The sequence below is a fragment of the Mandrillus leucophaeus genome, unplaced genomic scaffold (assembly GCF_000951045.1).
Source record: "Mandrillus leucophaeus isolate KB7577 unplaced genomic scaffold, Mleu.le_1.0 Scaffold241, whole genome shotgun sequence".
In the NCBI taxonomy this organism is placed as follows: domain Eukaryota; kingdom Metazoa; phylum Chordata; class Mammalia; order Primates; family Cercopithecidae; genus Mandrillus; species Mandrillus leucophaeus.
The window spans coordinates 2069334-2096280 of NW_012102488.1; the positions used below are offsets into that span (position 1 = coordinate 2069334).

General features: G+C 54.5%; 1 protein-coding gene across 9 annotated transcripts in view; it reads right to left on the reverse strand.

Moving 5' to 3' along the window:
• The window catches only part of LINGO1 (leucine rich repeat and Ig domain containing 1), a 212984-nt gene that overhangs the window by 20997 nt on the left and 165040 nt on the right, over window positions 1–26947 (reverse strand). Inside the window, exon 1 of one of the 9 annotated variants that reach the window (XM_011982678.1) lies at window positions 1103–1174. The exons of the other annotated variants lie outside the window; for them this stretch is intronic. Within the exon in view, the coding sequence (XP_011838068.1) occupies window positions 1103–1123 (21 nt within the window). The 5' untranslated portion in view covers window positions 1124–1174. Of the gene's footprint in view, window positions 1–1102; window positions 1175–26947 lie in introns of those variants that run through there. 9 annotated transcript variants of the gene reach the window in all.

A 26947-nucleotide genomic window follows, 5' to 3' on the forward strand; every position in this document is an offset into this window, starting at 1 on the left:
GTTCGGGGCTCAGGGCGAGTCCCGGGCCAGCCGGGTCTCTGGGAGTCCGGCGTGTGGTCCTCCCTGGGTGTATGCGCGCACACCGTTGTGTGTGATTTTGTGTGGCCACATGCGTGTGCATGTGAGCGCGCCAGTGTGTTTACACGTGTTAACTGGGCTGTGGACGAACACACGCACGAGGACGGACAGGGCTCCCCACCCGAACAGGGTTGTTTGGAGGGCGGCATAGGAGGCCGACCGGGAGCCCCCGTCCTGGCCCTGTTCCCTCTTCTCGGAAAGTCAGTGAGCCTGCAGGGTCCACATCCTGGCGCGGGAGGGCGAGTCAGTCAGAATGGGAAGCCCCAGGGGACGGCGAGGAAGCCGCGCTGGCCCGGCAGCTCTACCCAGGAGCGGGGTCTCGCGTACCTCCTCGCGGCCAGGGTCCCCGCCCAGCCTGGCTTCCTGCCCAGCAGAGGGCGGCAGGCCTCTCTGACCCGCTCCGTCCGGAGGCTCTGCACCCAGCGGCCAGCAGAGGGCAGCGCAGAGCCTCCGTCTGGGCTTGACTGTTCCCTCCTCCCGGAACGGTCCCGGGGATCCTCGGCTGGGGCCACAACTTCAGATGGGCCCAAGGAATGGGACCTCTCCTCGGAGATCCAGATCCTCCTTGAAACTCAGATACAGAAACTAGGCCAGCAGGGATGTCTTGGCAAAGCCTGCAGAGTAGGTTACCACTCTCAGGACCTCACCTGTTTTCCCTGTACTACCCCCTCCATCTCCTTGAAGCCAGACGCCCTTTAACACCAAGCCAGTTTTATTAGAATAACCATCAATGCTGACACCACCCGGCACAGGCATCCCTTCTCCACTGCTGGGAACAACCCATTAGCACAAGAATAATCCTAATAGCTTGAGTCCACAGGGGCAGCTGAGGCTGGGGGAGGGGATCTAGCCTAAAGCCTCTCCGATTCTGGGGCAGACCCTGGAATCCCACTTCCAGTGACACCCCCTGCCCGATATCATTGCAGAGATGCCTGGCTGCCACGGAGGGACCTCTCCCCACCCCCAACAGCACCTTGTTTCTTCGCTGTTCTGCCTCAAGCACAGCCCAAAGCCTTGCACAGACCTTCTGTTCCAGCTGCACCATTTCTGGGTACTTCTCAGTCTCTTTGGCACACCGTTGCTCTGGACAGTCCTGTCTGGAGCACTTTCTCCTGTCTCCCATCCTCATCCTAGGCCTAGCTAGAGCCGCCTCCTAGCAGGTGTCCATGATATGCTCAACTGTGAACTGTATGTTCACCCTCCAGCAACTCTGGGGGAGGCACTATTGTTCCCCTGTGACAGAGGGAGGAAAACCCAGGCCCAGAGAGGTTCCAGGCTCTGCCCATGGTCACACAGCCAGCAAGGCACACACAGCAAGGCACGGAAAGGGAATTGGACTCGCCTTCTAGGGCTGAGTGGACCAGCAGGGGGCAGGCTCGGCAGAAGGACTTACAGGTGGGAGGGGAAGCGGGGAGGGAAGCACAGGAGTCCCCCTCCCTCTCAGGGCCCAGCGCAGGCGGCTCCCCGGTCCCTCAACTCCGCGCTGCCTGGACCCCTCTCCAGACTCCCCAGCCCCCCCACCCCGGCTGTTTGTGAGCTACCCGTGAGCTCCCGCCCTCCCGCGCCGCCTCCTCCCACCAGCCCGACAGGAATAGACGCTCGCTGGCTTCTGCGTAAAGGCTCCGCCAGGCACCCGGCGGGCGCGCAGTCCCGCTGGGGGGCGGGGGCGTGGGCGAGGGCTATTCCTGGTGCGGTGACTGACGCACGCAAGGCGCGGCCACCACATCTCTCCGCCCCCGACTCACCTGCTCCCTGCCTCAGTGATCTCGCCGGAGAAATGGGGGAGAGACCAGTCCTTCCACCCCCCAAGCCCCAGGTGCTACCGGAGGAAGCTGGGATCCTAGGTTGGGGTATTCTGGGGTCCTGGGTTGGGGTATTCTGGCGCCCTCAATGACCCCTCCGCGCCTCGGAGGCAGCAGGGATGACCACAGAGCTGTGTCTGGGAGGACGGGCCCCTTGGCCTCGGTTCTCCACTGTCAATGGCATCCAAGCCATTACCCCTTCCCTTTGTCTCCAAAAGACATGACCTCTCCCAGCTCTCCCTGTTTTATTCCAATGGAAACGATGGGGAGCTTTGGGGGAACAACCTGGAGGAGAGGGCTTTTTTAGGGTCTAGCTTGGGCCTGGTGAGAGTATGGGCCCCTGACCTTGTCACCTAGAGACTCCAGGAAAAGGGGGTCTGTCACTGGGTCCCCACCAGTCACCTCTGCATGAGCTGTGGAAGAGGAACCTCTCCTCTCCTGTCTGGTGGGGTGGTTCCCAGCAGAGTCCTCTCAGGGGTCCCAGGGCCATGGAGAATGTGACACAGCGGAATGGCCAGTCCAAGTCTTCTCTGGCACAACCAGGGGATCATGTCCAGGAGCTACAGCTGAAGAATGTTCCCCCGCACCCCAGGCCGCTGGCCCACTCGTGCCATGCCTTTTCCCTGATTTCTACCTGTGCTTTAAAACCTAACCAAGACCCATCTCTTCTATTCCTGCCTCCTCTTCCCAGACTGAAATGACCTTAGAGGCAGGGCCCCAGTCTTTTCCCTCTATCCTTACACTAGGAGCTCCCAAGAGCAGGTTTGAGACTGCGTGTCTCATAGGTGGGCACACAGCAGACCCTGGCTGCAGGCTGAGAACTCAGCAAGTCCCAATAAAGCAGGAGCCAGTGGCTGGAAGGAGCCAGCCTGACTGCTCACTGCAAAGCGGAGAAGCTGGAATGGGTTTGCCGGGGAACACAGGAGGAGGGGATAAGGCCCTCCAACATGTATTCAGCCCTTACTATAAGCCAGACTCAGCCACACTTCACATCTTCGTCTCTCTGCGAGATTGGCATTGCTGTCCCTACTGTACAAATGAGAAGACTGAAGTTCTGGGAGGGCTGGTGACTTGTTCAAGTTCACTCTGTGCATGAGTTACAGCTGGGCTTTGAAGCTCTGTGTGTATCTGATGTTAGTCCTGCTCTCCTCTCACAAAGAGGCTGAGAAGGCAGGCGGCGGAGCTGGGGTGAGGACCAAGGGTCCCCCAGGCACATAAAGGAGAGGGTGGCACACACAGGCCTGCCTACATGCCTGCTCTATGCTGGTCCTATCCACTGGCATCCCAGTAGCTCGCAGCGTTTTACGATGATGATTATTTCTGAAGGCACTTGAAATTAATGACGGCTCTAAAATGGCTGGGACAGCAGAGTCATTGCTGAGACCTCTAATTAGCAAGAAAAACAAAGACCAGGAGCCTGGGTGGCGAGTGGGGGCTGGGCAGCTGGCACTGGGCATGGAGCAGGGCTGGGGGAGTGAGGTGGAACCAACATCCAGCTGGTGGGCCCTGTGGAGCTGGGTGCTCAGGTGGACCCCGTGTTCTACTTTATGCCACAAGTTAACTTGTTAACTTGCTGTATGACCTTGAGGGGATCACAGCCCCTGGGCCAAAGATTCCCCAGCTATGCAATGAGGGGTTGCCCTGGGGGGTCTCTAAGTTCAGGGCTCCTTGGATGACCCTAAGCCCCTAAAAGGCTGAAGCCCAGACGCTGGGGGCCATGTAGCCTCCAGAAGCCACCACAGCGACCCAAAGCCCTCTATGCCGGGGTTGCTGGGGCCGCTGTGTAATGAAGTACTAGGCTAGAGTAAAGTGGATCGAGAAGTGGCAGAAAATCCATAGGTCAGGCTGTGTGCTGGTGCACTGTGGAGGCCAGCCAGGGATGGAAACACCTGAAGGGGCTAGCGGGACAGTCCCTTCTTGGAGGTGGTCCTGGAGATGTGGCCAGGTATAGAGCCTTCCTGTCCCCTCCTGACCCCCTCCTCGAGAGTCAGAGGGGACTTAAGGACACGAGCTTCCCATGTAAGCATGTCACAAAGGGTCAGGCCTGGGTATCTTAAAGGAAAGTCCCTCATCCACTGCTGCCCAAGTCTGGATCCTCCACATCCTGCATGGAGCATCCAACATGGGGAAGACAGAGGGGCTCACCTGGAGGGGTCCTCTTCCCATAGTGGCTGGCCCAAGTTGGTGTGGAGATATGCAGGTTCCCAAGGAGCATCCATGGTGGGTGTAGGCTGAGGCCAAGACTCAAGGGCAAGGGTGTGGGAGGCCCACTCCCTTAACTGGGGCATCCTCTTCCCTGGCATTTACTTCATGCTTGTCTTGTCATCGACACCTTTCTCAGCCCCTCAAATCCTCTCCCCTTCCAATTCAAGTCCCTGTGTGTCCCCTTCCTTCCAAAAACCTGCTCTGAGAACCTCACTTTCCCCTCAGGTGGGGCTATGTGTCCCTGGGCACCTTCCTGAGTCTCAGTTTCCTCCTCTGTGAGATAATGTCAGTTTCATGGGGGTGGTGTGAGGGTCTCATGACTTAATGTGTGGCTGGTATCTACCTGATGTCGATGCGGTAGGAGCCTGATAAACACAGGTATTTTTAGGTGATCATACTGACTGTCATGGTCACTGGCTGCCTCCTGACCCCTCCTCTGTAAAGTCAGGACTGTATCCTAAGGTCCCTTTCAGCATTCTGACTCGGAGACATCTGGACCACATTCTCTGTCCCCTGAGAATCAGGAACACCCTGAGGGCATGCATTGATCTTGCCTCCTCCAGTTTCCACAGCCAGCCCAGAGCCCTGATTCCAGAGGGTCTGATGTCTGTAAATTACACCTGACTGAAGTCTCTTAATCAGGAAGGCCCAGTGGATTTCCCTAGAGAGGAGGGCCAGGGTATGGGGGCAGGGATACTCTTGAATCCACACTTCTTACTCTCTCTCACCTTGGGGCTTTGGCCACCCATGCCTCCGTGGAAATGTTTCAGCACCAGTGACATGTCACTTGTCTAGAAGTAACGTAGTCAGCAGCCTCCTCTACTGGGAATCTCACCGGGAATCAGGGGAGGCCCAAAGGCTCTTGGAGGACTCATGACAGAAGCCCTGGCAGAGAAATGAGGTCTGGGCCTGGCCCCCACTCAGTGCTGCCACAGCCCTTCTGCACTTCAGTTTATTAACTTAAGCCCTTCTGCACTGGGTGGCCTGGCTGCTGTGTCTACAGTGGCTGAGAAGCAAGAAATTGGTCTGGGGCCAGTCAGTGAAGCGTCCCTCAGCACTACCCGCTGAAGTCCCTCCAGGAAAACACCCAATGTTCCTGACCTTGAGTTAGGATGCAGTTAGCTGTTCTTAAGAAGTCAAGGAAGTGTGCACTCCATTAAAAAAATTAAATTAGGAGCAAAAACAAAAAAAAAAACAAATGGAAAATGGAAAGAGATCACTCCCTGGCTCCATGGGAACTCGGGCTCTGTGCTTGGCAGAGAGGTTCCTTCTGAGAGCCTGGCTCGGCTGTCCCCATGGATCATGTCAGGGGGAATTTGAGCTAATGTGTGCAAACAGGCAGCGCTATTAGCAATCCATTCATTAAGCGCTTGCCTTAAGTTCTGTTGTGCAGGAGACTCGTTTATTAACTTAAGTCGGAGCCTGTTATTAAGTCAAAGACAGCATAGTGGCTTGAAAGGTGCCCAGCATCAGGGCCAGGCAGTCTTAGGTTCCAGTTCTGACTCTGTCTCTGACTCCTGTGTGACCCTAGGCAAGTCACTTTACCTCTGTGAGTCTCAGTTGCCCAGTGATAGGCAGCCCCTAAGCCCACTCCCAGTGGTCCCTGCCCTACTTGTGTAATCCCCTCCCCTTGAGTGTGGGCTGGATCAATGGACCCACTTTTAATGAATAGAATACAGCAGAAGTGACGCAATGTCACTTGTGAGATTAGATTACAAAACAACTGTGGTTTCCATCTTAGGTACCTTTTCTTGATCACTTGCTTTTTGCTGTGAGGAGGGCCAGTTGCCATGTTATGAGAAGCCCACATGGAAAGGAACTGATGTCTCTAGTCAACCCCCCATGAGGCCCTGGGGCCTTCCAATAGCCACTCGAGTGAGCTTGGAAACAGCTCCTCTTTGAGTTGAGCATTGAGACGACTGGAGCTCCGGCTGATGTCTAGATGGGAGCCTTGTGAGAGACCCTCAGCTAGAGGTACCCAGCTAAGCCTCACCTGGATTCCCAACTTACTGAGACTGGGAGGTAATAAATATTTGCTGTTTTAAGCTAAGTTTTGGAGTGATTTGTTATGCAGCAATAGATAACTAAACCCATGCTCCATCTGTAAAATGGGTATAATAACTCCTTTCTCCCAGTGTGGCGAGGGCATTGAGATAAGGCAGGCGAAGTGTCTGCTCTCAAGGGGGGCAAGGAATGGCACGGCAACTTGGTGGTTATCCAGTAAAAGTGAAAAGATGCACACCCTATGACCCAGCAGTGCCCTAAAGTATGAGCACAAGAAGGCAAGCAGAGGAGCGCTCACGGCGGGATTGTTTGTTATAGCGAAACACAGGATGGGCCTAAGTGCCCATCATCAGGAAAAGGAATGTACAGAACGTGGTACATTCGCACAATGGAATACTATGCAGCAATGAAAACAGCTATGCTGGAGTTACTTGCATCAGCATAGGTGATCTCATAAACACAATGTGGAGGAAAAAACATATGTACAAGCTATACCATTTATCTCAAGTTTAAAAACAAGCCCCAAACCCTATAAACTGAACATGGATACCTACAAATATAGGAATAGTATTAAAACATGCAGAACAGTGATTAACACCAATTCCAGAGGATTGTCACCTCGAGGGAGAGAGAAGGGGAGGTGGCAGTCAGGCCTATCCTGATCCCCACACTTCGAACCCCACACCATGAGCAGCACAGTGGTTCTAAGTGTGTTATCCACTCACTCAGCAGCCCACTCAATCCTCTCAGCAATGCTGTGGGCTCCCTTCTATTATTATCTCTTCTTATGGGAGGAAACTGAGGTGCACAGAATCCAGGGAGATATTCCTGGGCTTTCCAGTCTAGTGAGAAGCCAGGGCCTGGTTCCTCACTCTGTCATTAACTTGGAGGAGTCCACATTATCTCCCTGGCCTCAGTTTATTCTTCTGTGGCTTGGGAGACACTCACTCCTTTCTCTTGATAGGTGTGGCTTGAGAGACTTGCAAAGTCTTGATTAATCAACCTGGAATATTTGCAGAGACCCTGTGAGCCAAGTCTGGTGCCAGCTACATGGCAGGGGAGACTAAAAACAAGGAAGTGTGGACAAGAGAAGGTGTAAATAAGACAATTCAATCCAACATAATTCAGTATGGTTCATTTTCACATGGGCTCAATTCACAGACAGACAACAGGTGAGGTTAAGGATATTACTTGAGCACCTCTGGCATGCTAGGCCACATACTAGGTGCTTTTACAAATTATCTCATACAAGCCTCAATCACACCCTGTAAAGTAGGGACTATTATTATCCTCATTTAGCAGTGAGGAAACAGGATCAGGGAGGGTGAGCAACTTCCCCAGGTCACACTGACAGCTGAGATTGCCAGGATGTGCCCTCCCTCCATTCTGATCTGTCCTCTGTTTGGTGTTGGGGACACAGATGGAGAGACCAGGCCTTGGTGCCCACTGGGGGATCTCAGCACAGACCAGGAGAGTCTGGAGGAGTCCGGAGGAGGTGGAGCAAACAGGATTCCTGGAGGAGGAGGGTGAAGACAAATGCTTCAGTGGGCTGACTGGTGGTAAGACAGGTGGAGGCATCTATCCATCCATCTCCTAATTAATTAATTAATTAATTCATCAAATGCCAAACATTTGCCACAGTTTTCTCTGGGCTCCAAAGCCCATGGTCTGGCAGGCAAGACTCAACCTAGTGTGATCCAGGCTGAGATGGGAGAAGTGGGGGTGAGGCTGCACACACACAGCAGACAGGAAAGACATCGAGGAGGAAGCAATGACTGAGCTGAAACCAAAGGGTGAGTCGGGATCAGTCAGGTACACAGAAGGTGGAGGCTGGTGCTCCAGGCAGAACAGCAGGTGCAAAGGCTGGGCCCTGGGATAGAGAGGAGGGAGAGACAGCCAGCCCTGAGGAAGGCTGCTGTTGGCCAAGGAGGCACCAGCTCAGCTGAGAGCAGGGTGTGGGGCTGAGGCTGCCACCACCTCTCGCCCAGGTAGGGTGGCTGCCTGCCTTCTTCAGCCGATGGGTCCCCACGCCATCTCAGCCCTGTTGGGCAGGCTGGGCCCCTCTCCAGAGAGATTAAGAGCAGGGGAGTCTGAACCATAACGGTGCATGTAATTATGTGCAAAAATGAAGGAGGGTTCCTTAATAATTGATGGTGGGAGAGAGTAAATATCGGCAGAGGCACCCGGCTGCATCGCCCCGGCCCGTCTGGCTGGGACCCAGGGCGGCTGGTTGGCCGCTAATATGCCTATAAATTATTGAAGTTATAAAGAAGAAAGCAGGTGTCATGTCGCACCCATAAACAGCTTGTTAGCTAAGACTAACGAAGGGGCGGCCGGCCTCTTGGCACTGCATGGGCTCCCCCTACACCCTCCCTGATTACAGAAGGAGACAGATGAGGGGTGGGCGTGGTAGGAGGCTGAGAGCCTGGCTGGCCCCACACCCCGTCTCCCACCATCTTGACCCACTGTGGAGTCAGGTGGTGCTGGGAGAGAGAGGAGGCCCAGAGACACAGAGAGCCAGAAACGGGGCTGTGACTGTCCCAGCACTGTGGGTTCAGATAGCAGCTGGACAAACCTGCGACAGAGGATGTCAGAGGTCCTGCCAAGCCTGATAGGTTGAGGCCAGCTGGGATGCTGGGAAGAACTAGACACTGGGGTCAGACACTCAGGGTGCACCACCCAGGGAAGCCACCTGTTGGCGGAGTGGTCTCGGGCAAGTCACCTGCCCTCTCTGAGCCACTTTCCATTCATGCCACCTGGGGATACTCATGCCTATCTTGGAGGGTTGTGGAAAGGGTTCTAAGAGCATATGCGTGTGACATTTCTTGTGGACAGTAGGCCCTCATGAATGGGGCGCTCCTCCACCTCCGCCTTCCACCCCCAACTCAGGGGTTCCTAATTAGATCAGGCCTAATGAGGCTTCCCTCTGTCTGGCTGTTTACACTCCATTAAGACCTGAGTCCAGGACAGCAGTGGGAGGGAGACAGCTGCGGAGGGGGAAGGTGTCCAGTTGCCAGGGCTTGGTTCATCCTAGGCTTCACCATGCACAGGGCACCCCCACCCCCAGGGAGTGGAGAAGGGAAACAGAGGCAGGCCTCCGGAGTCAGAGCTGCCAACAGGGAGAGGCCTCATGGTGTGGGGAGAGGGAGGAAGGAGGATAGAAAGAGCAGCTGGGAAGGTTGGCATTTTGGCTCCTCTGTGTGAAGAGCTTGGAAGCCCACTTTCCCTCAGGCCGGGGGTCTCTCTGAGATGTTCCCTTCCAGGCAGCCTAATTTGGATACTTAGGTGCCCATGGAGTGCTCAGCTCTGCCAAGGGCCATATGAAGGCAAGGAGGGCAGTCTGAGTGTAGGGAAGGTGCCCCTCTCCCCAACCTGGCCCTAGGAAGCCCTTCAGATCCCCCATAATCTCCTCCATACCTCACAGGGAGCAAGGCTGGGACTGCCACTTGGGTTTGGGCAGCAGACAGGCTCCTCTCCAGGTCCTGAAATCCCCCAGCAAGACATTACTTCTGCAAGTGGTTCCCTTCTCCCAGAGGAAAAGAGGGAATCCCAAAATTCTTATCAAATATGCTTTGAGCCTCTTCTCCCAGGGGTCCTCTCTGTACCCCTTATCTCACTTGTGCAGCCTTGGTCTATCCCGCTGAGGCCTCTTTGCAGATGCACAGAGAGGTGCCTTAGCTGCCTGAGGCCATGCAGCGAGTCAGCAAGGAAGCTTGTAGAGCCTGGGCTTGGTGCCTCTCCCCACACCGCTGGACTTAGCCCTGGGAGGAGACAGAGACTCACACTCAGCGCACTCTCTGACAGCCACTGCGGTGTGGTGGGTGGCATTCCCAGGAGCTCTCCTCCTGCCCAAGAACTCCCTGTGCCCTAGACACCTGCCCGTCTGTCACCCGCTTATCACGGTGGGGGCAGCTGGGGCTGGCACTTACAGTATCAATCGGGGTGGCCTGGTCAGAAAGGGGATGGAGATGTTTTCAGGTCCCCTGGATGGTGCTGGAAGCAGGAGAGCAGGTGCTGTGGGCTGAACTAGGCAGGAGAGCATGGCTGTCCACGGGGTCAGGGGAGACCCAGGGCCCTGGGGCAGGACTCAGGACAGAAGCAAACCTCAGGGTAGGGAGGTCCGCAGTGGGAAGGGCCCTCTCCCCTCCCTGTCTAGGTCAGACCTTCATAAGGGCTGCTGGGACAACAGCAATGGTCCAGTTCCAGGGAGGAGCCAAGAGGCCCGTGGGCCATCGGGGTTGGATGGCGGAAGGGAAAGCTGGGAGCCTCAGACCTGCGGAGCTTCTGTAGGGGCTCTCCTGGCTCCTTGGCCTGCCACCCCCTTCCCTGCCATTCTTGGGCATGCTATCCCTTTGGTTATGGGCAAAGTGTCTGACAAACTCCCTCATCACATGGGGAGCATGGAGGTGGGGGTACTGAAGGTGGCCACCCCAGCACCATGGTTCAGGGCTTATCCCCCAGAGAGCAGCAGCCACAGCCCTGGCCCAGGGGCAGCAAACGCAAGGGAAAACTTCCTTCCCAAGAGTCTGCTGCTGCCTCCAGGGAGGACACTTTTCATTCCCACCTCATTCTCCTCCAGCATGGGACGGGGCAGGGGGTGACAGCTGTAAACAGGGAAACGGGGGCGGGGTGCAATGGCTCAAGGACCTCCTGAAATGTGGACTCTGCTGGGCAGAGCACTACGGTCAAGTCCCTCCCTGCTCTGCCCTCATTCCTGAATGTGGCACCTGCTCCAAAGAGTGGTGAGGACACGATGGGAGAATCCATCAGAGTCGCAGGGCAGGGCCCGGCACTCATGAGCCCTACAGGGGACAGCCCTTGTGACCATGAGTCCAGCTGGGGCAGCGGTGTCTGCTTTGCGAATGTATCTACTCTGGGGGAGTTTAGGAAGGATACGTAGCTGTGTTGTGTTGTAGATCTCTGTGGTATGTGTCGTGCTAAATGTGTGTATGATGTCTCTGTCGTGTGTGTTGTGTTGTAGAGCTCTGTGGTATGTGTCACGTTAAACGTGTGTGGGGTGTCTCTCTCATGTGTGTCAGGGTAGGTGTCCCGAGCAGAACTTTTCTTCAGCTCCTTCATCAGTCCACAGGCAAAAGACCCAAGCTCCTATTCAGGGCTTCCCAGCTGTGCTGGAGGAGCCACAGCTGTACCCTGTACAGCTGTACCGGGCTGCGCCCTTTCTCTCTATCCCTTCTCTGCCCAGGCCATCCTGGAAGCACAACCCCCTCAACATGGCTGCCCCGAGCCTGCAGGGCAGGTGGCCGAGGAGGGGTACCTTGGTTCCAGGGGTCCCCAGACAGGCTTGAGCATCTATCTGCTTCTTCTGAGCCCACCACCTGCCTGTGGTATTTCCGTCACCTGGAAATAAGGATGGCATTGGTGGAGGTGCTAGCGACACCAGGAGAGCAAGACAGAGCCCACGACGTGGACCCGGAATATGACAGGAAATGGGCCCCAGAGCAGAGCTAAGCCCAGGGGCAGGCTGGGCCCGGGCTGGCCTCTCACTGGCCACTTCGGAAGCTGAGGGACACAGTGCTGGCTGGCTCCCTCAATCCCTCCAGCAAACACAGACATGGCTGCTGTGCCCATTTCACAGACGAGAAAACTAGGGCTAAGAGGGGTGAGGTAAGTTGCACCGGTGGAGCCAGGACCAGCAGCCAGGCCTGGCTCTGGTGATAAGCGGTTTAGGGTTGGATGAAGGGCCCCTGGGTGGGCTCTTCTCTATGGGATAAACCATGTGGCTCAGGCCGGCAGCCCGAGGTGGAGAGATCTAGAAGGCCCCAGACGATGGGAGGGCTCCCCACACTCTCAAATCAAAACATGGGCGTTTACACTCAGACACAGTGTGTTCACACCACCTGCTGGGGCGTGAAAACCAGCCATAAATACCTGCACGGTGGTGGTGGCTCATCAGGAGTGGGGAGAAAGGCCTGGTGTGCTCTCAGGAAGTTCCCAGTGACTCACAGGCTGTGGACCCCTCTCTGCACTTCCACACACCCCTCCTCCCAAACATACACGCTCAGAACGGGCGGTGCAGGGAGCAGTACCCACCCATTCCCCACACCAGGGGCTGAGGGCATTGGGAGGAAGGAGCCCTGGCCAGCCAGCTTGCAGGGACTCCACACATCACAGCCCAAGACGCTGGGGCAGAAGAGCCCAGGGCACACAGTGGGGTGGGCGGGATAAGGTGGAGGCATGGTCCTGAGGCCCACTCCTTATCACTGCCTCTCTCCCAAGAGCTACCCAGGCTGCTCAGCAGACCACTGCCCAGCTCTCTTTCTATGCTTAAACTTGGCAGCAGAGTCCTCACATTTACTTAACCTGCGGAAAGTAGAGCGGGGTGTATGTGCATGCCTCATGGCTAAAGATAAATGCCAGCTAATGCCTGAAGTGTGGAAAGCATCGTGAACAAATTCAGGGCTACTATGTTCATCCTCCCATCCTTAGGCCAGTGGGTCTCTGACTGGTGAACGCAGGGCTGCTGCCTCCGTGGGCCTTGGTTCTGCACCTGCCCGCACTCTGCATCCCACACACGTCTTCCCGGTCCCACCAGAGAGCTGGCTCCAGACCCACTTTAGAAGAGCTGGCGGTCTTTCCTGAAGCCAGCCGTGTGCACTGGGAACTGAAGTGTAAACAGGAGCAAAGCTCAACGCCTTGCTGGTAATTCTCCCTTTGTGGTGGACATTAGCTAGCCTTACTCACGAAGGGGACGGCCCAGGGGTATAAGATCCCAAGTGCCCTTAGACACCTCCACTGCCTGGGGGTGCCAGTTACCCTCAGTGTGGCTGGCAGCCCAGGGTGAGTCCTGTGAATGAGCAAGTGCATGAGCAGGCCTTGGTTTCTCTATCTGCAAAGCAGGGATGGTGTCTGCCTCATTTAGAGGCTGGGGAGTGGGCGAGATAAAAGGGTGATTGAAGGGGCTTCAGCATGAGCCTGGTGGCCTGTGATGGAACAGACACCCAGCTGCCAAGGGGCAAATACATCCACGCCCCTGCCCCACTTTCTAGGCCCAGTAAAGTTGTAAAATAGTCAGTAAAGACACCGATTGTCCCCACCTGTGTTTAGCTGCACGTCAAGGAAATGTGCCTGGGTCCAGACATGCGACCTGTAAGGGACTCCACCCCGCCCTGCCACACAGCAATGGGTGCAGGACCTGGACCTACATGGAGGCGCCCACCCCCCAGCCCGGACATGGTACCCACTCTGGCACCCTCTGGTTTTGTCCCCACAGGAGTTCTCCCTCCCAGCACCCCTCTGTCATGGCGACCAGGAGGGCTACGGGGCAGGGAAGGCGAGAAGAGGGAGGAGACTCTGCTGTGACTCATAGCAAAGTGAGAGCTTCTTCCCTCCTCTCTGCACCCCAAATATGGGTCATAAGTCTGTAAGCAGGTGGGGCACACACAGGCAGGAACCTGGGGTTTCCCCCACTTTCAGGAGGGACAGACCAGGGGCCAGCCAGCTTCTCTCCTGGGGGCAGATGTGGCAGAGCATAAACCCACCTTGTCCCCTGCCATCATCTGCCCCGATTATTCTCTCATCTCTATCCCCACAACCTGGGGCTTCTCTGTCCCCAGGAGCACCCCAGGAAGGGATGGGAGCTTTGACAGTCAGAAGTGACCGGACAGGATTAGCTGATAGCCAGGGAGGGTGGGCTCTTCTCAACTGACCAGAAAGGAGGCAGACCCTCACTACAGAACCTGGGAAACATTAATAATGTCTAATATCTATCAAGTCTTTCCCCTGGGTCAGCAGACACCAGGGCCCACCTGGTGTCTGCTCCCTCTCTCTGGGCTCATTTACTCATTTCATACTCTCAATGGCCCTATGAGGAAGGTTCTGTGACTATCCCCACTTTACAGGGGAGGGAAAGAGCAGGGGAGGCTAAGGAGCTTGCCTCAGGTCATGGCGAAGTGAGCAGTGGAGCTGGGACGGGCGCCCGGTGTTCACTCTAGCTAACGAGTATGAAGGTGCGGGAGGGCTCGGGGATGGGTGGGTGTAGGGTGGGGGACTTGGAGCTCCTTGGTCCACTTTCCTAGTTTACAGGCACTCCCACTGAGGCTGGAAGGGCAGTGTCAGGGGCTTCACTGGTGGGAGTCTAGGGATGGGCAGGGTGGCTCTCGGATCAGGTCCTGGTTATGCCCCCTGGGCTGTCCTGCCCCTGACAGGAGATATTAGGGAGTCAGGGATGAAAGGGTCAGTCTAGCAGAGCACAGTCCAGGGGAGAGGTCCTTCTCTATGAAAATTGGTGCCACCATTGCTAACTGATGGACAGACAGTGAGACATCTATTTCCTTGCCTCCTTCTTTCTTCCCTCTCTCTGGGCTCTGTCCTCAGGCATCTGGGAAGGACAGGGCAGTCAGCCAGCCAGCCACAGGGAGAGGGTGGTAAGTGGGGAGGACTTTGGTATCAGGTGTGGGCAGCTGGGGCCCTCAGTATCATATTAACTCCATTTTACAGATGAGGAGACTGAGTCCCAAGATCACCCAGATGCAATAATAATTGCAATATTACATTAACCATAAAAGTTAGCATTGAAGGAGCACCGGCTGCGTTCTAGGTGGTGTGCTAGACACTTCACATGCAATGAACCTGTGAGGCAGATCCATGACTGGCAACATCCATGACTGGTACAGAGGGGAAAACTGAGGCTCAAAGAAGGGAAGTCACTAGCCCAGCTACTGTCACAAAAGTGGCAGTAGAGGACAGTAGAGTGGCAATGTCCACTCACGCAACCATGCACATGGCCACTGTGTCAGCTGCACGCCTTCCCCACTCCCCAGCCAGCTGGAAAGTGGTGGAGCTGAGATCTGAACCTACATTTGTCCATGTTCTTACTCCAAGACTGGGCTCTACTCCCATGTTGACTGCGGCTGCCAAGAGAACTTTAAACAGCAGTTCGAGCCACAGGAAGACCCAGCCTGATCCTGGCCCCAACCTGTAGCCAAGGGGGACAGAGATCCAGGCCCAGCTTGTCTCAGCCTTGGGCCTGACCTCTTTGGGCTTCAGAGGCCCTGCTATGAAAGGGGGAGCCCTAGGTAGAATAAATGAAGTGAGACTGAGGCCCCTTGGGACCATACTGACTCACCCACGGTAGCCCAGGGCATACCCACTTCCCAAGGGTCACCCCTCATGCACTCTGTTCTCCAGAGCTGGAGACCTCAGGCAGGCCCCTGATTCTCTGGGACCCCAGTCTGCTCCCTGCTGCTCTGCTAAACAGAGTTCCCAAAGAGAGAGACAACAGGAACCCAGGCCTTGGTCTCAAACCTGCAACCACACACCCCAGTGGCCTCCAGGAATCCTGCACACACATCCCAGAACCCCCTAGCTCTGCACGTGCTATTGTGGGTCCTGGTCTGTGGAGCCCCAAGTCCAAACATAGGGAAGTGCCTTTCAGACACATCCAAGAAATGACCCTTAATCCTCCAAGCTAAGAGAGATCATTTGGATTAGACATGGTAGTGACACAGGCTAGTAGTCTGTATTGTCTGCAAACCCAGAACTGTCCTTGGCTGGCCAATGTAAATGCGTTTTCATGGCAACACACATGGTCATATAAATGGCAATGTTCTAGACAAACATGTGGTCTATGTAAATGTTCATCAATTCAAAGTAAACATGTTGGGTGGTGACGCCTGTGTACAATGTAAATGTCCATTCTTTGGTAAGACAGAGGACTTTACGAAAGATGCGTCTGGCTGATGGAAATACACACATGTGAAGTCAGTGGAAATGCCTGTTTAGTACAAATGTAAGGTTGAGACAAATACCCATGTGGGTCTGTAATATGGGAACAACCATCAGAGACAGAAGTCACCATGGAGAAACAGCAAGGTCATTTCCACCCAGGGACCAGGAGAGCAAAGATTCGGGAGTACCATGTGGAAAGGAGAGAGCAATTTGGAGGAGGAAGGGGGTTCAGGAAGGAGCTGAGGGATAGGGCACTCTGGCTTCTGGGTCAGGCTAGAGAGCTGGGTCGGCTGGGGCTAGGGGTGCTGGGGAAGGTTTCTAGCTGGAGGACAGAAACCAAGGGAACCCAGAGGGCAGTGAGGGGCTCTGGAATCTAGTGTGGCAGGCAGGACTCTTGCTGAGGCTGGACTCCCACAGCCTGCCCCACTGAGTGCAGCAGCCCCCAACACTGCTCAGGGCTGGGCAGGTGACGGCCACCAAGGGGATAGTGGAGATGATGAAAGTGGGGAGATCTTTACCCCCAAACAAGACTTAGTTCCAGGTCCACCCAGCCACTGGGTAACATTGGCCAATGCCCCCCAAATCCCAAGCCTCAGTCTTCTCTGTGGAAAATGGGAGAGGGGATAAATACCACCCACACGTTCTCACATGAGCTCAGAGGTAAAAGGGCTTTGCAAACTGTTAAGTGGTGAACAATGTGAGGTGAAGGTGCTTTGCTGGCCCTGGGGCTTTGTTGCCAATTAACAGGCACTGGGGTGGCCGATTTGATGTCTACGGCATGGTGTGTAAGCCTGTGCACAGCATGTGCATATGTGTGTGTATGTGTTTAAGACTCGAAGCTTTCAGAGACTATGCCACAGAGGTTTGGAGTGAGGGGGAGGAGAAGGAATAATCTTAAAAGCAAAAAAAAAAAAAAATTATTATGTGTCAAAAGGAGTGGGGAGGCTTAAATGGCTCCCAGGTGGGACACAGAATAAAATAGTCCCTGCTATTATTTTTTGATTGTCTCCATGCAGGGAAGACTAGCAGAGGGTCGCCATAGCAACCCTGGGCATCCGGCAGGGGGCAGCCTGGACCCCACAGGTTTGTCTGGGCTGAGCAGTGTGAGTCAGCCCATCAGAACCCAGAGGCCAGGGCTGGGTTCAATCTAGGCAGGACCCTTGTCATGGACTCCCACTTCCTCTTGTTCTGCAAGCCACACCCGCAATGGGGAAAAGGGCAGACTGGAGATGCCCAGTAGAGGGACTGGGCCAGGGTAGGACTGGGGGCTGCATCCAAAGATGGAGAATCTCAAGATGGGGATGGGGTGAAGGCAGAGGCTGAAGGTATGCTGGAGGCAGTGAGGAAGTCCTGCAGGGTGGTCACAGAGGGCAGAGGCTGTATATGGCTAACACAGGTGATGGGATAAGGACTGGGAGGTGGGGTATGGGAAAGAGAGGGTGGGAGAGTCTGGGTGCTGGGGTGGACAGGGCACTGTGTAGAGGCTTGGGTTTGGTGGCTCTCCCAAGTCCATCCCTGAGCCTTTGCTACTGCAGCGCAAGTAGACATTTCAGAGGCTAGGTCCGGAGTGGATCTGGCCTCACTGGAGGGCTTCAAAGGTAGGGGTCAAGCAGAAAAGGAGGGCAGAGAAGGAAAATCCTGACTGGAAAAAAAGTAGCTATGGCAGATTCACACATTTGGGTGCACAGGCAGAGGCCGCTTTTGGTGGAAACTGCATTGTAGGGAAGAGATAGTTCTCTACTTGTGGAAAGGTAGCTGTGAGCTTGCTGTCTGTTTCACTGCTGTATCCCAGAGCCTGCCATTCAAGAAATATTTTTTGAATAAATGAATGAATGACAGAAGACTGAATGAACAGTGTTCAGAAAGCTACATGGAAGCTCTAAGGAGGCGTTAACATCCTCTTTCTGAAAATTTGCAGGCTGCATTAGAACTAAGCAAGCTATTGATACCACACTGACCTAAAAATAGCAAATGGCGAAGTCACTGGCCTCGGAGGCTGGAGAATCTTAACACCAGGTGGCCCAGAGCATACCCAGAGCTTCTGGCAACCTAAATCTGGAAAAAGTGGTAACAGTTCCTTCTGGTCAAATGACGAAAGCCTAAATTTGTATCAAGTAGTGGCTGATAACAGTCAATTTCTACCTAGAAGGCACTACATTGGATCTAGGTGTTCAGGGTTCTTAAAATCATGCTCTGAATGAATAAGCAATGATTCCAAAGTATGTGAAGCTAGCCTCACAGTTTGAAGTCCTTGAAATCACACTTTCCAAACAGCTTCAAATGAAGAACAAGCTCATACAAACTCAAGAGTGCTTGATCGATGAGCAGCTCCAACAAGTGCAGACATCATAGTCTGGGGCAGTGCGTGGCTGACCCCTTTACCTGTTGAACTAGCTGCTTTGGCCCTTGTTTCAAGGGAAAAGGGCTTTAGAGGAATTGAGGGTTTGGTGCTCTTAAGGTTTGAGGTCTTTTGGGTCTCTGGGTTTGGCCAGGCCCTTAGGGACTGTGGGCTGAGGCTGAGCAAGGGTAGCCTTGGGACATGTCTCAAACTCTGGTGAAGTCAAGAAAGGCCACAGAGTGGAAAATCCAGAATCTACATCCCATTCACGCCATCCACCCTCTGAGCAGATGTCCCCCTACAAAAGACCCAAGGGGCTCCTGAAAAGCAGGCATAAATAGACCACAGAGTTAAACAGTGCAAGGGCATGCTGTGGACCCACCAACTTTGGGCAAATCTTTTGCCTTCTCTGTGAATCAGAGAATCAATGGGATAGACCATGCCTCACAGGCTATGGTCCCATGCCTCACCCTAGGGATCGAATAAGATGACGGATACCAAAGTGCTTCATTAACGATAAAGTGCCAAAAAGAGTTACTACTAATTTTGTTGCTATTATTGATTCATTGGGTAGAAGGGGGTCTGTTCCCGGAGTCCCGGGGACTTGAAAGCGTCTCTGGGGTTTCCAGAGGCATCCCTTCTCTGCACTATGAAATTATGACTGACAGCTCTTCCATCTTCCTGAGCAACTCCAACATCTTTTACCTACAGCTGCAGCTGGGGAAGGAGTGTGTGTGTGTGTGTGTGTGTGTGTGTGTGTGTGTATGTGCGCGCGCATGTGTGTGCGTGTGTGTGTGTGTTGCCAGAACAAGGAAATCACATTTCCCTGTGTCAATATATCCTCCAGGTGACGTCTGTCACTCACACCCACTCCAGACATACCCTACCTCTCAGCTGTTGCTCCTGCTGTTCTCCACCTGGAACCTGCTCCCAACTCTGCCCAGCTAAGTGGTTCAGGGTCCAGTTTCCATTCCTCCTTCACCAGGGAGTCCTCCTGGATTTTTCCAGCCCAGTGGTGGTCAATGGCCAGCACAGTGTGGGAGGAGGGAAGGAAAGTGGGCTTAACCTACAGCCTGTCTGGTCTATGCCTTGGCTGGTAATCAGTGAGCCTTCTTGGAGGGAGTGTGCCTCTGTCGCCCCACCTGCCTTTTGTGTTTCCTTCCCTGACTGTAAGCTACTGCGGGGGAGTGCACGGTTTGACCCTCAGGACCCAGCCCAGTGGGTGTAGGGCAACACAGGGTGTAAGGATCAGGTCTCTTTCCTATTTGAGCCACCTCAGACTGGGAAGGGGGAAATGCAGGTTGGCAAAGAAGCTCTCAGAACCTTGATGTCAAAGGTGGGGACAGGGACAAAGGCCAACCCCTTAATTGGGGGAGACTGAGTCCCAAAGAGGAAAAGTGACTTGCCCAAGGTCGCACAGCCTTGTAGTTTTGGATTCAAGGTTGATAGTCAAGGTGGCTCTGGATTCCAGGGGTCTCGAGGCCCCATCTGCTGTTTTGGGTTTCTGTGGGCTCAAGTGACCCCGAAGTCCTTAATCACTGTCCCTGCCTGCTGTCCTCTCCCCAACAGGCCTTGGCTACTCATCTTGAACTGACCTTAGACTCTAGGGCAGACCTGTGGCCTCCAGCCAGGGAGGATGGTATCTTCCTGAGGAATGAGGGAAGTTGCTGAGTGACAGGGTCCTCCCCAGCCTGGTGGGCCATCCAGACCACCCCAGGCCCTCTTGATATTGAATGGAACATTTGTTGAGTGGAACTGAATTAACTGTTCGATTGCAGGAGATGTAATTTGATCTGGATCTTATGAAGCCCTTAATAAAGTCAAGGTATTACTGGTATCTGCTGCTTTTTCATCTGTTAAACAAGGCATGGGACCAGGGGCAGGTTACTCAGCTGGGAGTGAGGGTGTCCGTCCGCTCTTCCCGCCTTAGCTACCACCATGCCATGTGCCCCTCGGGAAGTTGCTACTTGTCTCTACCCTAGAAGCAAAAGCCTTCCTGCTCAACGTAGGGAGTGCCCATCAACTCTAACAGTCCATCTGAAAGGGATGGCTTGGAAAGGAAGCGGGGTTGGATCTCTTTGGAGCTGGGGGTGGAGGGGAAAAGAGTACCATTTATTAGGTACCTCCTGTGTGCCAAGCTCCCATTCCCTTCAGTTCACTGAATGTTCACAGCATCCCTGTGTGCTAGTTGCCTGTGGGAGTCATTAAGGAATGTTAACTAATATACCAATTTTCTTCCTCTTAGGCACTTGGTGCGGAACTGCAGTTCTCTGTCCCCTTTAACATTAGGTATGGCTATGTGACTTGCTTTGGCCAATGACATGTTAGGGGAAGTTACAAGTGTCACTTACAAGAGAAGGCTTTAAGACCCAGGGTGGCCTTGGCCATGCCTTTTCCTGCTACCATGGTAACTGGATGCACAGGTCGAGACAGTAGGCACTTGCTCAGCCTGGGATCCTCAGTGAGGAGTGGATATCCCATGCTTGGAATGGGGGTGAGAAATGACCACGAGTTGTCTGAAATCTCCGAGATTTTGAGGTTGTTTGTTACTGCAGCAAAACCTAGCCTAGCCTGACTGCTCCAGTGCCACTATTTTCTGGATGACAAAATGGAGGCTCAGAAAGGTCCAGAAACTTGCTGGGGAACCAGGGTAAGTGAGTGGCAAAGTTAAGAGTCAGTCTCAATCCATCAGATGCCAAGACCATGCTCTTCCCTAAGTAGAGGAGTCCTGGGGCTACCTCAGGCTGGCTAGGTATGGTTAGAGTCCAGCTGGTGGGGATTGGGACTGGGGTCTCAGCACCTATTTCTCCTAATTTCCAACCCATCACTGAGCACAGTGCCCCTGAAATCCTCACCGTGGCCCATTGGAGATGTAGACAGGGGCCTTCAGTCTGTGAGAGGTGGAGGGAGTCAGGGGAGAGAGACCTGGAGAGGTCATGGAAAGGGCTTGAGAGCTGGACAGCGCTGGGTTCTAACCCTGGCTCTGCTGCCACTAGCTGGGTAATCTTGGGTAAGTTACCGTCCTTTTCTGAACCTCGGTCTTCTCATCCAGTGTCAAATGGAAATAATGCTCCTTCCCTGGTTATTGTAAGAATGAAATGAGATGTAAAGATCTTGGCACAGAGTAGGACTCAATACTTGGGCTCTGTTGCTATTGGAGGCATCAGCCAGAGCTGAGGTGGCCCTGATGCTTCACCCCTCCCCTTTCCTCTCTGCTCAAGGGAACAAAGCCAGATTTCCCTCCTGTTTTCCCTAGACACACCTTAAAGGAGTCTTGCCCATTCATCTCATGGGCTCCCATTCAGCCCCTAGGGGAGGAAGGAACAGCCATCTATAACCCCGTTTATAACTGGGAAATGGCAGTCCAGAGGGTCTCACACCGAGGAAGCTCTGAGAGAGCAATGTCACAGTGCTGGCCTCTCTTCATGGCAGCTCCATTTTGCAGGGTCTGGAGGGAACTTCCTGGAAGGAGGGCTGGTTGCCCCAGACACAGCAGGTGAAGCTCCAGGAAGAGGAGCTGGAGAAGAGCTAGAGATTCCACGGGGCCAGTTCTGCCTTAGAGCTGCCCATGTGGCCTGGGTTGGGCCCAGGCTGGTTCTGCCCCAGCTCCCAACTGCCTACTTGTCATTCATAGACTTCTTCCTCCCATCCCACCCTCTCTTCTGCCAGGATAGCCCCTCCCTACAATGCCACTTCCCCAAACATGGACATTCTGGGTCCCACCGCCACACCTCTGCTCAAGGTGGGCACTTCTCCGGGATCAGGACCACATCCGTTTGCTTCTCCTGATGTCCCCAGTGGATGCTGGCAACCGTGACCTGAGTGAACATACCACTTAATGACAGCCACTCTGGCCTCTCCACTGGCTGCACACCACAGGAAACCTTCAAGGTAGGTATCAACATCTCCATCTTACAGACTGGAGAAACTGAGGCCTAAGGAGGTTCATTTGCCAGGGGTATGAAGAGATGGAGCCAGATTCACACCCAGGTCTGTCTACCCCAAGCCTGTGTTCTCAGGACACCCAGCCCCAGTCCCTGACGAGACAGGTGGGGCTGATGGGTGGACACTAGCCTCTCCTGCCAGCTCCCCACATCCTCCCAGCCTTCTCCTCCCCATTGCTCGCCTCTGTGTAGTTTCCGATTCTCCAAGCAGCCTTCCACATCTGCCCCAGCCACGTGGAGTTCCACTGCCAAGCTACTGAAGCCCAGGAGGTCTGCTGTGGACTTGGGTTAGGGTGGACTCCTGCCCCTGCTGGGACCCTGGGAGCAGGGTCTGCGTCCTCTACCCTCTGCTGCTTCCACTGTGGCTGCCCACAGGGCTGGGCACTCAGGGGACAGGGGTGACAGTAAGGAACCCAGAAACAGTCCAAATAGTTGACTTGAATCTCAGGCAGGATGCAGGACTGTGTATTTTAAGGAAGAGGTTTACCCAAGGACTGGACAACGAATTAGAGGGAACTCCAGACCCCACTTTGGCCCTGGACCTCGAGGCCCCATCTGCTGTTCTGGGTTTCTGTGGGCTCAAGTGACCCCAAAGTCCTTAATCACTGTCCCTGCCTGCTGTCCTCTCCCCAACAGGCCTTGGCTACTCATCTTGAACTGACCTTAGACTCTAGGGCAGACCTGTGGCCTCCAGCCAGGGAGGATGGTATCTTCCTGAGGAATGAGGGAAGTTGCTGAGTGACAGGGTCCTCTCCAGCCTGGTGGGCCATCCAGACCACCCCAGGCCCTCTTGATATTGAATGGAACATTTGTTGAGTGGAACTGAATTAACTGTTCGATTGCAGGAGATGTAATTTGATCTGGATCTTATGAAGCCCTTAATAAAGTCAAGGTATTACTGGTATCTGCTGCTTTTTCATCGGTTAAACAAGGCATGGGACCAGGGGCAGGTTACTCAGCTGGGAGTGAGGGTGTCCGTCCGCTCTTCCCGCCTTAGCTACCACCATGCCATGTGCCCCTCGGGAAGTTGCTACTTGTCTCTACCCTAGAAGCAAAAGCCTTCCTGCTCAACGTAGGGAGTGCCCATCAACTCTAACAGTCCATCTGAAAGGGATGGCTTGGAAAGGAAGCGGGGTTGGATCTCTTTGGAGCTGGGGGTGGAGGGGAAAAGAGTACCATTTATTAGGTACCTCCTGTGTGCCAAGCTCCCATTCCCTTCAGTTCACTGAATGTTCACAGCATCCCTGTGTGCTAGTTGCCTGTGGGAGTCATTAAGGAATGTTAACTAATATACCAATTTTCTTCCTCTTAGGCACTTGGTGCGGAACTGCAGTTCTCTGTCCCCTTTAACATTAGGTATGGCTATGTGACTTGCTTTGGCCAATGACATGTTAGGGGAAGTTACAAGTGTCACTTACAAGAGAAGGCTTTAAGACCCAGGGTGGCCTTGGCCATGCCTTTTCCTGCTACCATGGTAACTGGATGCACAGGTCGAGACAGTAGGCACTTGCTCAGCCTGGGATCCTCAGTGAGGAGTGGATATCCCATGCTTGGAATGGGGGTGAGAAATGACCACGAGTTGTCTGAAATCTCCGAGATTTTGAGGTTGTTTGTTACTGCAGCAAAACCTAGCCTAGCCTGACTGCTCCAGTGCCACTATTTTCTGGATGACAAAATGGAGGCTCAGAAAGGTCCAGAAACTTGCTGGGGAACCAGGGTAAGTGAGTGGCAAAGTTAAGAGTCAGTCTCAATCCATCAGATGCCAAGACCATGCTCTTCCCTAAGTAGAGGAGTCCTGGGGCTACCTCAGGCTGGCTAGGTATGGTTAGAGTCCAGCTGGTGGGGATTGGGACTGGGGTCTCAGCACCTATTTCTCCTAATTTCCAACCCATCACTGAGCACAGTGCCCCTGAAATCCTCACCGTGGCCCATTGGAGATGTAGACAGGGGCCTTCAGTCTGTGAGAGGTGGAGGGAGTCAGGGGAGAGAGACCTGGAGAGGTCATGGAAAGGGCTTGAGAGCTGGACAGCGCTGGGTTCTAACCCTGGCTCTGCTGCCACTAGCTGGGTAATCTTGGGTAAGTTACCGTCCTTTTCTGAGCCTCGGTCTTCTCATCCAGTGTCAAATGGAAATAATGCTCCTTCCCTGGTTATTGTAAGAATGAAATGAGATGTAAAGATCTTGGCACAGAGTAGGACTCAATACTTGGGCTCTGTTGCTATTGGAGGCATCAGCCAGAGCTGAGGTGGCCCTGATGCTTCACCCCTCCCCTTTCCTCTCTGCTCAAGGGAACAAAGCCAGATTTCCCTCCTGTTTTCCCTAGACACACCTTAAAGGAGTCTTGCCCATTCATCTCATGGGCTCCCATTCAGCCCCTAGGGGAGGAAGGAACAGCCATCTATAACCCCGTTTATAACTGGGAAATGGCAGTCCAGAGGGTCTCACACCGAGGAAGCTCTGAGAGAGCAATGTCACAGTGCTGGCCTCTCTTCATGGCAGCTCCATTTTGCAGGGTCTGGAGGGAACTTCCTGGAAGGAAGGCTGGTTGCCCCAGACACAGCAGGTGAAGCTCCAGGAAGAGGAGCTAGAGAAGAGCTAGAGATTCCACGGGGCCAGTTCTGCCTTAGAGCTGCCCATGTGGCCTGGGTTGGGCCCAGGCTGGTTCTGCCCCAGCTCCCAACTGCCTACTTGTCATTCATAGACTTCTTCCTCCCATCCCACCCTCTCTTCTGCCAGGATAGCCCCTCCCTACAATGCCACTTCCCCAAACATGGACATTCTGGGTCCCACCGCCACACCTCTGCTCAAGGTGGGCACTTCTCCGGGATCAGGACCACATCCGTTTGCTTCTCCTGATGTCCCCAGTGGATGCTGGCAACCGTGACCTGAGTGAACATACCACTTAATGACAGCCACTCTGGCCTCTCCACTGGCTGCACACCACAGGAAACCTTCAAGGTAGGTATCAACATCTCCATCTTACAGACTGGAGAAACTGAGGCCTAAGGAGGTTCATTTGCCAGGGGTATGAAGAGATGGAGCCAGATTCACACCCAGGTCTGTCTACCCCAAGCCTGTGTTCTCAGGACACCCAGCCCCAGTCCCTGACGAGACAGGTGGGGCTGATGGGTGGACACTAGCCTCTCCTGCCAGCTCCCCACATCCTCCCAGCCTTCTCCTCCCCATTGCTCGCCTCTGTGTAGTTTCCGATTCTCCAAGCAGCCTTCCACATCTGCCCCAGCCACGTGGAGTTCCACTGCCAAGCTACTGAAGCCCAGGAGGTCTGCTGTGGACTTGGGTTAGGGTGGACTCCTGCCCCTGCTGTGACCCTGGGAGCAGGGTCTGCATCCTCTACCCTCTGCTGCTTCCACTGTGGCTGCCCACAGGGCTGGGCACTCAGGGGACAGGGGTGACAGTAAGGAACCCAGAAACAGTCCAAATAGTTGACTTGAATCTCAGGCAGGATGCAGGACTGTGTATTTTAAGGAAGAGGTTTACCCAAGGACTGGACAACGAATTAGAGGGAACTCCAGACCCCACTTTGGCCCTGGACTGAGCTTTGGGGAACAGAGGTCCCTGATCAACCCTTGCAGCTCCAGACAGCTCCACTGCTCCCTCTTGGCTCCCTCTGACTCTCTCTCTCTCCTTGCCTTTTTCCACCCCCTTCCCCTGCCCTTTTTCCCTTCCTAAAAAACACAGAGAAATGGGATTCAGAAGCCTACACCGCCTGCGAAGTATGGTTCAGCCTCCCCAAAAGAGGAAATGCCAGTGTGCGGGTTCTCATGGCAACTCCAGCTCCTCCCCCCGCAGCCGCCCTGCGCCCATATGGTGAGACTCGCGTGGCACCGGCTCAGAGGGGCCTTGGGGTCTGGGGCTTGGGCTGCAACGGGGGCCATGTTGGTTCCCTCAGCTGCCCTGTCCAGAGCTCACCCTCCTGGGCACACGAGACCACTGCCTGCAGGGACTCCCAGGCCTGTCCTTGGCCCTCCCCAGGATGCAGAGATGTGGGGTGATATTCAGAAGCTGCTCCCGCCTAAGTGGGGGGCTTTCTGTGGTCAACAGCACTCTGGGGCAGCCTTTGAACTCTGCTTCTAGCTCCTACCGGTAGAAAAGAGTGCGTTAGGCACCCTCTGCCTCTCCCATCCCTCTGGCTTTGTCCATGATACATGCCCTGGACTTTGGGAGTTCCATGTTAGGTGTGGAGGGATAGGGGAAACAGGAGTGCAGCCAGGGGTTGGTTTCTTTGTCCCTGGAAGTGGCACCCTGGCTGCCAGCCCCACCCCATCCCAAGCTACCACACAGGTGCCCAGCAGACCTGGTCTCTGAGCTGTGGACTGAGGGAGCAAGGCTTGAGCCCTCGCCTTGGCTGAGCTGCCCCAGGACACTGCCCCTTCATGCCCCTAAACTCTCCCCATGCCCATCCAGGGCAGCTCCTACCAGCTGTGTGGACTCTTGGTTTTTGAGGACAGTTGGCATTTCCATGACATATGAAATGGAAACTAGTCAGGCAGGCTTGGGGACTGGAGGGATGGCAGCTGAGGAGCAAATCTTCTAAGGCTTGATACTCATCCTGCCTCTTTTCCTAGGGCTCAGACAGACAGACGGACAGACAGGGATGCCTGGATCCCAGGTACTGCCTGGCTCCCCCTCCCTCCCCTGACCTCAGGGTAGCTACCCCAGACCTCAGCCAGCCATGGGGCATCTTGAAAGAACCACCCTGGACAGGCTAGGTGGAGCCGTGGCCGGCGGTGGGGGAACACAAGCCCCAAGCCCAAGGGCGGTGAAGGTTGGGGCCCACTCAGTGTTCACGAATGTGGCCCCTCCACCACCTGGGGCCATTCTCTCTGGGTGCCCTGAATCCCCAAACTTCCCATCTTGATGCCTCCTGC